Here is a 15,836-nt window from a genome sequence, read left to right as displayed (position 1 = left end):
GTGGAGATAGTGCCTAAGATTGACCTTCTTAAGATAACAACTAAAAAGCTACAAAAATGAACTACCTAACAACTCTTCGAAGTGGCCAAAAGCAGGCTTATTTTATAGCAGAGTCCAAAGGTGGAAGAGAGATAAGCATAGGCTTTGACCTGAGGACACAGTGTGGTGTGAGAAAGCTGAAGCTTCTCGAGAAAACTTCAGTCTTTGTGTCCTAAGAAACCAGAAGACACCAGGGGCAGCCGCCACTGCTGGAAAGTGAGGGGTAGGGTGGGGTGTTCCAGAGAGGAGAAAGCAGCCAGCAGAGGAGTAAGCGTGGCCGAAGTCTGTGCTGATTCCTGAATCAAAGCCATGCTCCGGGCAGAAGCACCGGACAGCCAAGTTAAAAGAACTAAACTGAAATGTGATCTCTCACCCACCTATACTTGAGACAGATTCTACAGTTCCACAGTTAACCTTCTGATAAGACAAAAAACATCAGTGCTCTATAGAGGGATATAACTAACAGACATAAATTCTTCAAAACAAAAGAATCACAATCTCCAGAATACAATCTAAAATTTTTTACCAAATGAAGAGCCAAGAAATCATTACCAATTTTAAGGGGCAAACCCAACTCCCAAATGATAGAGAATGGAATTATCAGACAAGAACTTAAGGCAGGCCCTGGCCGGTTGGCTCAGCGGTAGAGCGTCGGCCTGGCGTGCGGGGGACCTGGGTTCGATTCCCGGCCAGGGCACATAGGAGAAGCGCCCATTTCCTTCTCCACCACCCCTTCCTTCCTCTCTGTCTCTCTCTTCCCCTCCCACAGCCAAGGCTCCAAAGATGGCCCGGGCACTGGGGATGGCTTCTTGGCCTCTGCCCCAGGCGCTAGAGTGGCTCTGGTCTCGGCAGAGCGATGCCCCGGAGGGGCAGAGCGTCGCCCCCTGGTGGGCAGAGCATCGCCCTGGTGGGCATGCCGGGTGGATCCCGGTCGGTCGCATGTGGGAGTCTGACTGTCTCTCCACGTTTCCAGCTTCAGAAAAATACAAAAAACAAACAACAACAACAAAAAAAACAAACCTTAAGGCAGCAATTACAAATTTGCTCAGTGAGGTTAAAAAAATTAAAAGTTACAAAATATCAGAAGAGAAATATAAAACAAAAAAACAATTGGAAATATTAAAACTGAAAAGTAAGATATCTGAAAAAATTCACTGAATGGGCTTAATGGTATAACGATGATAGAGGAAAGAGTTAATGAATTTGAAGATAAACCAGTAGGACAGGGGTCGGGAAACTTTTTGGCTGAGAGAGCCATGAACGCCACATATTTTAAAATGTAATTTTGTGAGAGCCATACAACGACCCGTGTATGTTAAGCATTATCCAATAAAAATCTGGTGTTGTCCCGGAGGACAGCTGTGATTGGCTCCAGCCACCTGCAACCATGAATATGAGCGGTAGGAAATGAATGGATTGTAATACATGAGAATGTTTTACATTTTTAAAGTTTTTTTGTGTGTGTTTTTTTTTACAGAGACAGAGAGTCAGAGAGAGGGATAGACAGGGACAGACAGACAGGAATGAAGAGATGAGAAGCATCAATCATTAGTTTGTCGTTGCGCATTGCGACACCTTAGTTGTTCATTGATTGCTTTCTCATATGTGCCTTGACCGCGGGCCTTCAGCAGACCGAGTAATCCCTTGCTCGAGCCAGTAACCTTGGGTCCAAGCTGGTGAGCTTTTGCTCAAATCAGATGGGCCCGCGCTCAAGCTGGCGATCTCGGGGTCTTGAACCTGGGTCCTTCCGCATCCCAGTCCAACATTCTATCTACTGCGCCACCGCCTCGTCAGGCAAAAGTTGTTATTTTTTTATTAAAGATTTGTCTGCAGATGCAGCCATCAAAAGAGCCACATCTGGCTTGCAAGCCATAGGTTCCCAACCCCTGCAGTAGGTATTATCCAATTTGAAGATGAAAAGAGTCTTAAGAAGCTGTGGAAAATATCAAAAAGTCTAAAATATGTGTAATTGGAATTTCAGAGGAAGAAGGAAGAGGGAGAGATTGCCATTTAAAAGGCTAATATCCAGAAAATGGAATACTATTCAGTGCTATAAAGAAATGAGCCTGGATTTGGTGGCGCAGTGGATAGAACATCAACCTGGTATGCTGGGGTCACTGGGCTTGCCTGCATTTCAAGGCACATATGGGAAGCAACAGCAAGCAATGAACAACTAAAGTGAAACAACTATACTTTCCACTCCCCCCAAAATCAATAAATAAAATCAGGCCCTGGCCGGTTGGCTCAGTGGTGGAGCATCGGCCTGGCATGCAGAAGTCCCGGGTTCGATTCCCGACCAGGGCACACAGGAGAGGCGCCCATCTGCTTCTCCACCCCTCCCCCTCTCCTTCCTCTCTGTCTCTCTCTTCCCCTCCCGCAGCCAAGGCTCCAAAGATGGCCCGGGCACTGGGGATGGCTCCTTGGCATCTGCCCCAGGCGCTAGAGTGGCTCTGGTCTCGGCAGAGCGATGCCCCGGAGGGGCAGAGCATCGCCCCCTGGTGGGCAGAGCATCGCCCTGGTGGGCGTGCCGGGTGGATCCCGGTCGGTCGCATGTGGGAGTCTGTCTGACTGTCTCTCCCCGTTTCCAGCTTCAGAAAAATACAGAAAAAAAAAAATTAAATAAAATCAAGGAAGGGAGGGAGGGAGGGAGGGAAAGGAAAGGAAGAAAAGGAAGGGAAGGGAGGGAGGGAGGGAGGGAGGGAGAGAGAGAGAGAGAGAGGGAGGGAGGGAGGGAGGGAGGGAGGGAGGGAGGGAAGGAAGGGGAAAGAGAGAAAGAGAAAAAGAGAGAAAGAAAGAAGTTACCAAACTATGGAAAGAAATGGAGGAAGCTTAAATAAATATTATTATGTGAAAAGGCTGGGACTCCATCTGACATTCTGGAAAAGGCACAACTATGGAGACAGTAAGAAGAGTGGTGGTCTGCTGAAGGCCCGCGGTGAAGGCACATATGAGAAAGCAATCAATGAACAACTAAAGTGTCGCAATGCGCAACGAAAAACTAATGATTGATACTTCTCATCTCTCCATTCCTGTCTGTCTGTTCCTGTCTATCCCTGTCTATCCCTCTCTCTCCCTCTCTCTGACTCTCTGTAAAAAAAAAAAAAAAAGAGTGGTTGCTAGGAGTTAGGGGTGGGGAAAGATAAATAGGTAGAGCACGGGGATTTTTAAGAAAGTGGAAATACTCTATATGATACCTTAATGATTGATTCATGACTTTATACTTTTGTCCAGGCCTATACAGTGTACAACATTGAGTGAACTGAAATAGATACTATGAATTTGGGTACTTATGATGTATCTTGTGGGGGATGTTGATAATCGGGCAGGCTGAGCATGGGTGGCGGCAGGAATAGGCGCCATTTCTGAACCTTCCCCTAAATTTTGCTGTGAACCTAAAATAAAATGCACGTACACAAAAAAGTTTTACAAATTCTAACAATGTCATTTATTATGAGCGGTTTAAATCTGTATGTTTAACCTGAATTAAGGGTTTTTGTTTTCTAATGTCAATATACCACTGCCAACTTCTCAAGGCTTTGTAAAGTGTTCTACTTGAACATTACATTTCTTTTATATTTATGAAAATGGTTATATTTTTCTTTTAATGAAAAACATTTATTTTTAATATCATAACTTTCTATTTTAATTTTACTTAAAACAGTTGGATTTAATAGTGGTTATGTTGCAAAAGCCCAGAAGGGTGGAAAAAATGGTTTTGCTCTTTATTGCATACATAATATAGAGAGTAAGTCATATATTTGGGGAAAATAACAGGACAATTTTGCCTAACATATTTGCTATCTGAATATACAGTGTGGTTTCCAATAGCCAACTTAATGTTTCTTTTTTAAAAATGTCCTGTTCTAATTTAGTTACATGGCTTCTTCTTTATATTCTAGTCACAAATAAAATCATGTATCTATGATTGCATGTTCTGACAAGTCTGGGAAACAGTTGTGTGATTCAAGATTTAAATCCGTTTAAGGTGTTTCCTTATTCCACCACCTTGCCTGGGCATGAATGGAGTCATCAGCTTTAACACACTACCTTCTTGCCCTTCTCTCCCTTTCCCAGATGCAAGTTATTTTTAGTGGGCTTTTCAGTCAATTTAAGTGTTTTATAAGGCAGAGTATGCACGTGGGATTTCTGGGTTGTGTATTATTTCACAGAAGTGAGGAAAATGATCCACCCTCTGCAGGAAATGGCTTCTCCACAGCCAATGTTAATTGAAGGAGATTAGGAAAGAGAAAAAAAGAACAGATTGTAGTTGACTCAGCAAGTCTCTTGGTCTCCTTCTCCTAATGGGGGTCTACAGATTTGCTTACAATATGATAGGCTAGTTTTTAAAAATTATTTTTTTAATTAGAAATGGTAACAAACCAGAATATATCTAAGAGCATACTGCTTCCCATTCCTCCACACCCCAGTACCGTACCCTAGAGAAAACTCTTCTAACAGTTTCTGTCTTTAGTTCTCTGGTATCGGCTATAATTTTAAGTAAAACTTTTTGTTTTTTCTCTCGCTGTCCCAGTTTATTCATTTTAGACACTATATATTGACTCCAATTTGAATAATGACAATTTCAATCATTTGTATTATAACTGCCCTTTCCTAATATGTATATTTTATTATTTCAACTTTTTTATTACTTTTTAAATCTTAAATGATCTCTAAATCTCTCCTGAATCCTCACTGGACAGAATCTCTTCAGGCTTCAGTTGACAATGGAAGGCAGTGAGTGCACTTTCCCCTGCCTTTGCCTTGACCCCTTTCTCCACATTGTACGCTGTGTCAGCCACAGCCTGCACTTGCACATGTCAGGAGAATGGTGTTCATGTCCTGTTCTGTTTGCAGCCACAATTGTGGATGGCCACAAGATGATTCTACACTTTGAAAACCAACACAGTGCTTGCCCTGTAGGACATGTTAATATTGTTCAATGCTGATCTAAGTAGTATGTTAGATTGCTTGTCCTTTTCTAACTGAGGCAATTTAATTTTATGGCCTTTATAAGGAGCATCAAGGTCAATTAGAATAGCTTTTCTTACACTCCAGGTATTACTTAAATTCAGGCTACATTATAGTTGATTTTATATTTGGATCATGATTCTCTTCTACATTTAAAAAGCATTTTCCTGGAGTTTCTAATTGCCATTTTTCTTGCCTTGCATTATTTGCTTTTATCATATCTCCTCCCCCTTACACATAAACACAATACCTTAGTCTAAATTGTACCAATAAGTCATTATTTTCTGGAGACCTCTCTCTTAGAGTCTTTAGTCTGATGCAAGCCTAACCCTCGTTGCTCTGTAGGTGACTTGTTTTCTTCCCTTTGAAGCCCTTTGGGGTTTTCCCTTTACTGCTGATGTTTTGAAGTGTCACAAGCACATAGCTGAAGATTCCTCTTGCCAGACAGTGGTGCTCTTAACCTGAAGACTTTTTTTTTTCAGTTTTAGAAAATTTTCTTTTACAAGTTTCTTTGATAAATTCTCCCTTTATTTTTTCTCTTTATTAGATCCCTTTTATTCTGATGTGGGACTTTGTTTTTGCTCTGAGTATCTCTATCTTTTTACTCTCCTAGTTTTAGCCTCTTTCTCCTTTGCTTATGAATATTTTCCTGATTTGATTTTTTGTGCTTCTTATTAAACTTTATGTTTCAGCAATCATAGGCTAATCTTTAAGAGTTTTTACTTTCTTGTTCTCTGGTTCAATGTCCTTTTCTGGTTGTATGGCTGTAATACCTTAGCTCCCAGATTACATTAACTAGAGGTTTTGTTGTATGATTTAGCTCAATTTTGTTTTCTTTTAGGTTCTCTTTTATTTTATTCCTCTGTGGTCCATTTTAGTGTATTTTGGACAGTTCTCTTTAATACTGTGAGCTCTCTTCACATACTATGGATCTGTGGTTTTCTGTTTATACTTAAGGAAAAGGAAGTTTTCTGGTTGAGGTTTGCTTTTTTTTGTTTGTTTGTTTGGGGTCTTTTTTTTTGTATTTTTCTGAAGTTGGAAACAGGGAGGCAGTCAGACAGACTCCCGCATGTGCCCGACCAGGATCCACCCGGCATGCCCACCAGGGGGCGATGCTCTGCCCATCTTGGGCGTTGCTCTGTTGCAACCAGAGCCATTGTAGCGCCTGAGGCAGAGGCCACAGAGCCATCCTCAGCGCCCAGGCCAACTTTGCTCCAATGGAGCCTCGGCTGCAGGAGGGGAAGAGAGAGACAGAGAGGAAGGAGAGGGGGAGGGGTGGAGAAGCAGATGGGCGCTTCTCCTATGTGCCCTGGCCGGGAATCGAACCCGGCACTCCTGCACGCCAGGCCGACACTCTACCACTGAGCCAACCGGCCAGGGCCCAAGGTTTGCTTTGTTATTAACACAGAGCTCTTTCCCAGCCATGTTTCTGTCCCGAGTAGGATTCTGTAAGGAAACTGGTAGAACAGGGCTGGAACTCACTGTAGAGTCAGCTGATGGGAAGCTAGTTTTCAGGTCTCAGAACTACATACAGGTTTTGGGGTTTTTTTGTTTGTTTGTTTGTTTGTTTTGTATTTTTCTGAAGCCAGAAACGGGGAGGCAGTCAGACAGACTCCCGCATGCGCCTGACCAGGATCCACCCGGCATGCCCACCAGGGGGCGATGCTCTGCCCATCCGGGGTGTCGCTCTGTTGTGACCAGAGCCACTCTAGCGCCTGAGGCAGAGGCCACAGAGCCATCCTCAGTGCCTGGGCCAACTTTGCTCCAGTGGAGCCTTGGCTGCAGGAGGAGAAGAGAGAGACAGAGAGGAAGGAGAAGGGGAGGGGTAGAGAAGCAGATGGGCGCTTCTCCTGTGTGCCTTGGCCGGGAATCGAACCCGGGACTCCTGCATGCCAGGCTGACGCTCTACCCCTGAGCCAACCGGCCAGGGCCAGAATGACAGGTTTTTATAACACACTATACTTTTCTCCTTAGGCCATCAACACCTGCCTGTCAGAGTGCCACCTGACATATCTGCCCACTTACGAATCTTGCGCTAATCTCCTTATCAGTCAGACGGTCTGAATGTGGGCCTGAACCCTCTCCTTTGCAGTTTCTTACATCATTTTCTAGACTCTGACTTCTCTGCATATTTCATTGGTCACCTGCCTCTGTCTCCCAGACATTTATTGAATTCTCTCATCTGTTGGTGACCACCACCACCACTCCTGTCCCTCACCTTCTGTTTCATTTTCTGTTATGGTTACTCCTTCATTGTACTTTTATACTTTTATGTCAATGGGATCTTAAGCACAATGGGAGACAGACAAATATTTCTGCCATCTTTGAATCTCAACAAGTTGGTTTTAGAAAAGTTATCAATTCAGTTTCCATTTTGAACTCTAGCAAATTCTAGATTGTTTCCATTGTACTGTATAGTTTTCTCTGTTTTAGTACCTCCTCAAGTGGACTGAAAATACTACGAGAGCTATAAGTGTACATTCTATTTCATTCTTTTTCTGTAGAGCAAGAGGTTCAACTGTACGGAGTTTCAGAATTTCAAATGCAAGTGCTAGGGTTTAAAGTAGGCCCGTGCTGCCTTTACTCTTCAGATTTTAACTAACCTCTGCTTTCCTCGCTCTGTGTTTTGCCTAATCGTCTTTTCTTCCAGCATTGTTTCTGTACTATGTCCTCTACTCAGTCCCCTCTCAAGCTATAGTTAAAGCATCTCTTTGTCCTCTGGGCCCTGCCCTGCTTTCCTCTTCATGGACACTGCTGTGTGAGTGTTCCCAGACATTTCAGTATACTGCCCATAGTTCTCCTTCTACACATTTAAGTTTCCTGGGAATACCCTTTCAATAGTTTTGAGACAACAATTTTCAACTCGTGTTGCTGCGTCCCTACTCCCATTCCTTCCTCTCCTTGTAGTATTTTGAAATAAATTTTAGACATCACCTCATTTCCTTCAGATATTTTAGTATGTTTTTCAATTGCACCTGTTTTAAAATGTAACCACAGTACCATTAACACACCTAAAATTACTTCATTATCGTTACATATCCAGTAAGTAGTCACATTTCTAATTGTTTCATAATTATCATTAATACATTTTAGTTTACTTGATTGAATGAGGATCCAAATAAAGTCTAAAAATTACTATTAGACTGACCAGGCGGTGGCGCAGTGGATAGAGCGTCTGACTGGGATGCAGGGGACCCAGGTTCAAGACCCCGAGGTCGCCAATTTGAGCGCAGGCTCATCTGGTTTGAGCAAAATCCCACCAGCTTGAACCCAAGGTCGCTGGCTCCAGCAAGGGGTTACTCGGTCTGCTGAAGGCCCACGGTCAAGGCACATATGAGAAAGCAATCAATGAACAACTAAGGTGTTACAACGCGCAATGGAAAACTAATGATTGATGCTTCTCATCTCTCTCCATTCCTGTCTGTCCCTGTCTTTCCCTCTCCCTGACTCACTCCCTGTCTCTGTAAAAAATAAATAAATAAAATTAAAAAAAAATAAAAATTACTGTTAGTTGATACGCTTTTAAAGTCATTTTCAATCTGTAAGCTCCCTCTTTCTTTATTACAATTTAATTAAGGAACTGGATTACCTGCTGGGCGGTGCTGCAGTGGACAGAGCATCAGCCTGGGAGGCTGAGGTCCCAGGCTCGAAACCCTGAGGTCACTAACTTGAGTGCATCTCATCTGCCTTTGAGCGTGGAGTCGCCAGCTTGAGTGTGGGATCAGACATGATCCCAAGGTCACTGGCTTGAGCCCCCAGGTCAAGGCACATATGAGAAACAATAAACAACTGAAGTGAAGCAACTATGTGTTGATGCTTCTCATCTCTCTCCCTTCCAGTTTCTGTCTTAAAAACAAAAAACAAAGAAATGGGTTATTTGTCTCATAGATTTCCCACAGTCTGGATTTTACTGATTATATCCCTACATTGTCCTGTAATATGTTCCATGGAGTTTGTCCTTTTCTTTTTTTTAAGATTTTATTTATTGATTTTAGAGAGAGGAGAAAAAGAAAGGTGGGGATGGGGGTGGAGCAGGAAAACACCAACTTGTAGTTACTTCTCGTATGTGCCTTGACCAGGCAGGCCCAGGCTTCGAACCTGTGACCTCAGCGTTCTGGGTTGACACCTTATTCACTGCGCCACCACAAATGGAATTTATTCTTTTAAACTCCTGGGATTTTATGGCTTTCAACTATTTGACATCATTCTTTATATTTCTCATTGAATCTTCATATCATTTCAAATCTCTTGAGACCATTTTTTAGAAGAAGTTAGAATAAAAGAATATGATCATTTAAGGGTTTATACAGGTGTGTTTAACTTAGTCTAACCTGGTTGTTGATGGCCTTGTAATCAGAAAGCCAGTTAAATGGTAGTTTCCGTGCAAGACCAAGGTGAAATATAATCAAATATACTTTTTGTGTGTGTGACAGAGTCAGAGACAGAGACAGAGAGAGGGACAGATACGGACAGACAGACAGGAAGGGAGAGAGATGAGAAGCATCAGTTCTTCGTTGCGGTTCCTTAGTTGTTCATTGATTGCTTTCTCATATGTGCCTTGACCAGGAGGCTACAGCAGAGCGAGTGACCCCTTGCTCAAGCCAGTGACCTTGGGCTCAAGCCAGTGACCATGGGGTCATGTCTATGAACCCGTGCTCAAGCTGGTGAGCCCACGCTCAAGCTGGCGACCTTGTGATTTTGAACCTGGGTCCTCTGCATCCTAGTCCGGCGCTCTATCCACTACACCACCGCCTGGTCAGGCTGTAATGTACTTTTTTCCAATAAGGCCCATTTGGGGAATTGACATAGACCTCTGAACTGTAATAAGAGAGTGCATTAAAATGAAACTATATTTTCAAATTTCTAACCCAAAAGAAAGAGAGGGAAGGGAAGGAAGGGAAAGGAAGGAAGAACCTGGGCTTACTGGCAGTGTAGTCAGAGCCTCATGCAGGTGGACAGCTCCCTGTAAATCCTCAGGCTGTTCCACAGTAGAGCGAGGGAAACGATACCATCTGAGAGAGGCACGGAGGTCCTCAGACTCCCCCTCGCCCAGCCCCACTGCTGGGGAAATTAGGTTTCTTTCTCAGCCACTGGTTGCGCAGTAAATATCATATGAGCTTTAATACCTTCTTGTCCATGTGTCAGAAAATATGAGATCTAGGCCTGACCAGGCAGTGGCACAGTGGATAGAGTGTCAGACTGGGATGCGGAGGACCCAGGTTCGAGACCCCGAGGTCAACAGCTTGAGCGTGGGCTCATCTGATTTGAGCAAAGCTCACCAGCTTGGACTCTAGGTCGCTGGCTCAAGCAAGGAGTTACTCGGTCTGCTGTAGCCCCATGGTCAAGACACATATGAGAAAGCAATCAATGAACAACTAAGGTGTCGCAGTGAAAAACTGATGATTGATGCTCATCTCTCTTCGTTCCTGTCTGTCTGTCCCTATCTATCCCTCTCTCTGACTCTGTCTCTGTAAAAAAAAGAGAGAGAGAGAGAGAGATCTAAACAGGAGGAAATATACTAGAAGAATTTCACAACCTTTCTGGCATGATGAAATCTGAAATTGTATAAATAGGAGAGCTTTCTTGTGTCTTAAGAGTTGCGGCTGTTTCATGGTTTTGATTTCTGGTTCTTTTTGTGCAGCTGTTTTCATTGATGGAGTTCATTCATGGCTTTGCCAAGTCATTTTTCTTGAGTTGACATAGTTTTTGTACATAAGCATTATTTTTTTAAATAAATCAAGGATGGCCCTGGCAGTTGGCTCAGTGGTAGAGCGTTGGCCCGGCATGTGGATGTCCCGGGTTCAATTCCCAGTCAGGGCACACAAGAGTACTGTCTGCTTCTCTGCCCTTTCCCCTCTCACTTCCTCTCTCTCTCTCTCTCTCTCTCTCTCTCTCTCTTTCTCTCTCTCTTCCCCTCCTGCAGCCATGGCCTGATTGGAATGAGTTGGCCCTGGGCACTGAGGATGGCTCCATGGCTTCTGCCTCAGGCCCTACAAAGAGCTCAATTACTGAGCAATGGAGCAATGTCCCAGATGGGCAGAGCATTACCCCCTAGTGGGCTTGCCGGGTGGATCCCAGTTGGGATCCTGTAGTCTGTCTCTGCCTCCCCTCCTCTCACTGCATTAAAAAAAAAAAGTTAATCAATTAATCAAGGATGTTTCCTATATATATTTTTTGCAGGGATAAATGTAGAAGGATTAGAACTTTTATTTATTAATTTTTTTAAAAATTTTTAATATTTTACTTATTAATTTTACAGAGAGGGGAGTGAAAAGTATTGGCTCATAGTTGCTTCATTTTATTCATTTATTTATTTATTTATTTATTTATTTTTTCTCTGAAGTTGGAAACGGGGAGAGACAGTCAGACAGACTCCCGCATGCGTCCGACCTGGATCCACCCAGCACGCCCACCAGGGGCGACGCTCTGCCGCGACCAGAGCCACTCTAGCGTCTGGGGCAAAGGCCAAGGAGCCATCCCCAGCACCCAGGCCATCTTTGCTCCAATGGAGCCTCGCTGCGGGAGGGGAAGAGAGAGACAGAGAGGAAGGAGGGGGGGGGGTGGAGAAGCAAATGGGCGCTTCTCCTATGTGCCCTGGCTGGGAATCGAACCTGGGTCCCCCGCACGCCAGGCCGACGCTCTACCGCTGAGCCAACTGGCCAGGGCCAGTTGCTTCACTTTAGTTGTTCACTGCTTGCATATTGTATGTGCCTTGACCGGGCAGGCCTAGGATTTCAAACCAGCAACCTCAGCATCCCAGGTCTACACTCTATCCACTGCACCACCACAGGCCAGGCAGAAGGATGAAAACTTATAGAGTACAATGCCAGACTAAAAATATTTCCTTTATGATGTATTCTGTTCATCTTCCCCTTGCTTTTAGGAGCTGGAAATCCAAACTGCAAAATTGCGATTGTAATGGGAAGAACTAAAAATACCTCTACAAACAGGTAATAAGTCAATAGTGATCAAAAATCTATATAGGGCCTGACCAAGCGGTGGCGCCGTGGATAGAGTGTCAGGCAGGGATGTGGAGGACCCAGGTTTGAAACCCCGGGGTCACCAGCTTGAGCACAGGCTTGTGATTGTTCTAGATCCCAGCCTGCTCCTCTGGTTTGAGCAGGGCTCTCCAGCTTGAGCCCAAGGTTGCTGGCTTGAACAAGGGGTTACTCGGTCTGCTGTAGCCTCCAGTCAAAGCACATATGAGAAAGCAATCAATGAACAACTAAGATGCTGCAATGAAGAATTGATGCTTCTCATCTCTCTCCCTTCTGGTCTGTCTGTCCCTATCTGTCCCTCTCCCTGTCTCTCTCTGTCTCACAAAAAAAAAAAAAGAAAGAAAGAAAATTTGTATAGGAACAAGAGTCAGTCTTTCTACTTAATTTACATAAAATGCAGCATTTGGGGTCACAAATCATAATAATATAAAATATATTATGATATTTAATACACATATTTGTATTTCACAATTATTTTGCTTAAAGATCTATTTAGGAGACATTTTAGGGGGTGTTGCTATACATTCTTCGCTGTGGAATTTCCTGTATTAAAAAGTGTTGCTGAATCCTCAAAACTTTTTGGGTCAGATTTTAAGGCATAAAATTTTTCAGAACTGTCAAAGTAATTAAGTGGTTTAGATAAAAGGCAATAACCTTGAAATGTTTAACACTATATATCAGTTCCCATTGTTGAGCAATGGGAAGCCTCAATTAAATAATTTCCTATTTTCAAACCCTTGTGATTGTTCCAGATCCCAGCCTGCATCCGACTGTGCTTGATGTATGTTTTTTACACCCCATTCCAGGCATCACTGCTTACATGATTACGTGATAACAATAGTATGAGAATTCTAGTTCTGCCTGTTTTATAACATGTTTTATTTTTTCACTTAGCACACTTTTCCTAACATCTGTTTTTCTTTTGACCAGACACAGACAACACAGTATGATTCTTGTTCCTATCAACACACCTGGCGTAGAAATCATAAGGCCTTTGTCAGTTTTTGGCTACATAGGTAAGTGCTCCATCAGTATGACTGTGCCGGAAGACTCGAGTGTTTCGTACACTGAAGGGGATAGATAGCATTTTCTCATATGAGCTGTGTTCTTAGAAATCTTTGGCCCTAACAACTGTCTTAATATAAGTGCCAGCAAATAAGAAGGGAGGTGGTACAGCATCATTCTGCCTCATTTTGTTTGCTTTTGGGAAAGGACACATTGTACTCAAGGAACAACTCTGGCTGCCAGTCTTCTGTCATCAGGAGAATGGATTAATGAAATATAGACAAATTAAATCTAGGCAATTCACAGTGCAATTCATTTTTGGCTTTCTAACTCAACCTATAAGAGTTGTTAAAAAGCAATGAGTTTTATTTTGTTTTGTTTTTTTTGTTGTTGTTGTTGAGCCAGAGAGAGGGACAGGGACAGACAGGAAGGGAGAGAGATGAGAAGCATCAATTCTTCATTGTAGCACCTTAGTTGTTTATTGATGTGTTCTCATATGTGCCTTGACCGGAGAACTACAGCAGAGTGAGTGACCCTTTGCTCAAGCCAGCGACCCTGGGGTTATGTCTATGATCCCACACTCAAACCAGCATCCCTGTGCTCAAGCTGGTGAGCCCACACTCAAGCCGGCAACCTCGGGGTTTTGAATCTGGGTCCTCCGTCTTCCAGTCCAATGCTGTATCCACTGGGCCACTGCCTGGTCAGGCAGCAATGAGTTTTGAATGATTTGAATACAAAACTTTTCCTTCTGTCCTTGAGTGGGATGTCTAAGAAGCAAGAATGCTTTTATTTTCTGCCACCCACATTAGCTCGTGTCCTTTGTTTCCTTGCTGCTCAGGTCATTCACTCAGTAAGTATCTGAGTGGTGAACACTGTTCTAAGTGCTTAGTATACATTAGTGAAAGCAACAGACCTCACACGGCTTACATATTGGGGAGAGGAGACAGGCAGTGACTATAAACATGTAAATAAGAGCCTGACCTGTGGTGGCGCAGTGGATAAAGCGTCGACCTGGAACACTGAGGTCGCCGGTTCGAAACCTTGGGCTTGCCTGGTCAAGGCACATATGGGAGTTGATGCTTCCTGCTCTTCCCCACCTTCTCTCTCTGTCTCTCCTCTCTCTCCCTCTCAGTCTTTCTCCCTTTCTCTCTCCTCTCTAAAAACAAACAAACAAACAAAAAAAACATGTAAATAAGATAGCATGGTGACTATATAGCAGGTGATGATGCTATGAAAAAGTTTGTTGAACATCACGTTCTGTGGGGACCCTGGCTTTCTCTAATGGAAATGTTCAACTTAACAGATAGAAGGCTTGCAGTGTTATAGAACACTTGACATGATCACTCTCTGTAGGATGCAGGTGTAGAGACCCACAGGTTAGCGTTGGCAAGATGGGGATGAACAAGCCCAGTGGAGGCAAAGTGTATATAGGAAGTTGGGTTGCAGACCAGCAGCCTCAGGGACTCCCAGAACGGGTTTATAATACAGATCGGCTGCAAATATCCTTCGTCGCAGAGCCTACATGGGAATTTTCAGTGTGACAAATTCACCGGCACCTATCCGAATCCCTGTGCCCAAGGCCAAAAGAAACAGTGTGGAGAAGGTTGATTACTCACGTCTGACAGGAAAAGGGTGTGGTGCGGAGTCAGCGTGAGGTATCTCCAGAATGAGGAGGGGAGGAGGGGTGCTGTAAGGACGGAGTGTGAATGTTTCCAGTTTCAGTGAAATGCCAGCATTTTTAAGAGGGAACACATAGTGAACAAGCGTTGACTGGGAATCATCATTCCTGAAGGTCTAGTCAGTGGTAGTCAACCTGGTCCCTACCGCCCGCTAGTGGGCATTCCAGCTTTCATGGTGGGCGGTAGCAGAGCAACCAAAGTATAAATAAAAAGATAGATTTAACTATAGTAATTTGTTTTATAAAGATTTATTCTGCCAAACAGCGAAAATCTGACATAAAGTACTTGGTAAGTAATTATTATTATATGCTTTAACTTGCTGTAACTCTGCTTTATAAATTTTATAAAGTTACTTCCCTACTTTATAAATCACCATTACTGTGGAAACAGTGGGCAGTTAGAAAATTTTACTACTAACAGAGATACAAAAGTGGGCGGTAGGTATAAAAAGGTCGACTGCCCCTGGTCTAGTCTGCGCTTCAACTCTAATGCTGAGCGCGCTCTGTCCCTTTAGCAGCCTCTTCACATCTTTGGGTATTGGCTTCTACAATGATAAAATAAGAAACTTGAATTACATTACTCACTTTCAACTTTTGAACTACTGGAACCTTTTTATTTATTTTTTGAGAAAGAAAGGGGAAGGGAGAAAGGGAGGGAAAGAGAGAGAAGGATCAACTCATTGCTCCACTTAGTTGTTCATTGATTACTTCTCATATGCCCCTTGCTGGTGACCGTGGGCTCAAGCCGGTGACCTGGGAATCATGTCAACAAGCCCAAGCTGGTCACTCTGTGCTCAAGCCAGTGACCCTGTTCTCAAGCCGTGACCTCGGGTTTTGAACTGGCAACCTCAGCATCCTGGGTTGATGCTCTATCCACTACACCACTACTGGTCAGGCTGGAACCTTTTTTTTTTTCCAAACAAAATTTTCTTTGGAAGCCCATATATAAACAATGTCAAAGAATAAGCAATAATAAAATAATCTGGAGCTGTGGAGCCATCTTCCCTTTAATAGCTATACAACTTCAGACTGGATCAAATGATTTTTTTTTTTTAAAGAATTTATTTTAGAGAAAATGGAGAGAAAGAGGGGGGGGTAGGGAGGTGGGGGAAGAGTGGAAAGTATCAACTCATAGTAGTTGCTTTTCC

General features: G+C 43.4%; 1 protein-coding gene across 1 annotated transcript in view; it reads left to right on the top strand.

The window, feature by feature from the left end:
• Positions 1-15,836, top strand: part of ACAD11 (acyl-CoA dehydrogenase family member 11) — a 98,599-nt gene that overhangs the window by 66,065 nt on the left and 16,698 nt on the right. Inside the window, exons 14-15 of the mRNA XM_066350413.1 lie at positions 11,891-11,957; positions 12,936-13,021. Of these exons, the coding sequence (XP_066206510.1) occupies positions 11,891-11,957; positions 12,936-13,021 (153 nt within the window). The remainder of the gene's footprint in view (positions 1-11,890; positions 11,958-12,935; positions 13,022-15,836) is intronic.

This window comes from Saccopteryx leptura, chromosome 10, assembly GCF_036850995.1.
Source record: "Saccopteryx leptura isolate mSacLep1 chromosome 10, mSacLep1_pri_phased_curated, whole genome shotgun sequence".
NCBI classification, from domain to species: domain Eukaryota; kingdom Metazoa; phylum Chordata; class Mammalia; order Chiroptera; family Emballonuridae; genus Saccopteryx; species Saccopteryx leptura.
The sequence above is the reverse complement of the archived record's forward strand: the minus strand, read 5'-3'. Positions and strand labels throughout refer to the sequence as shown.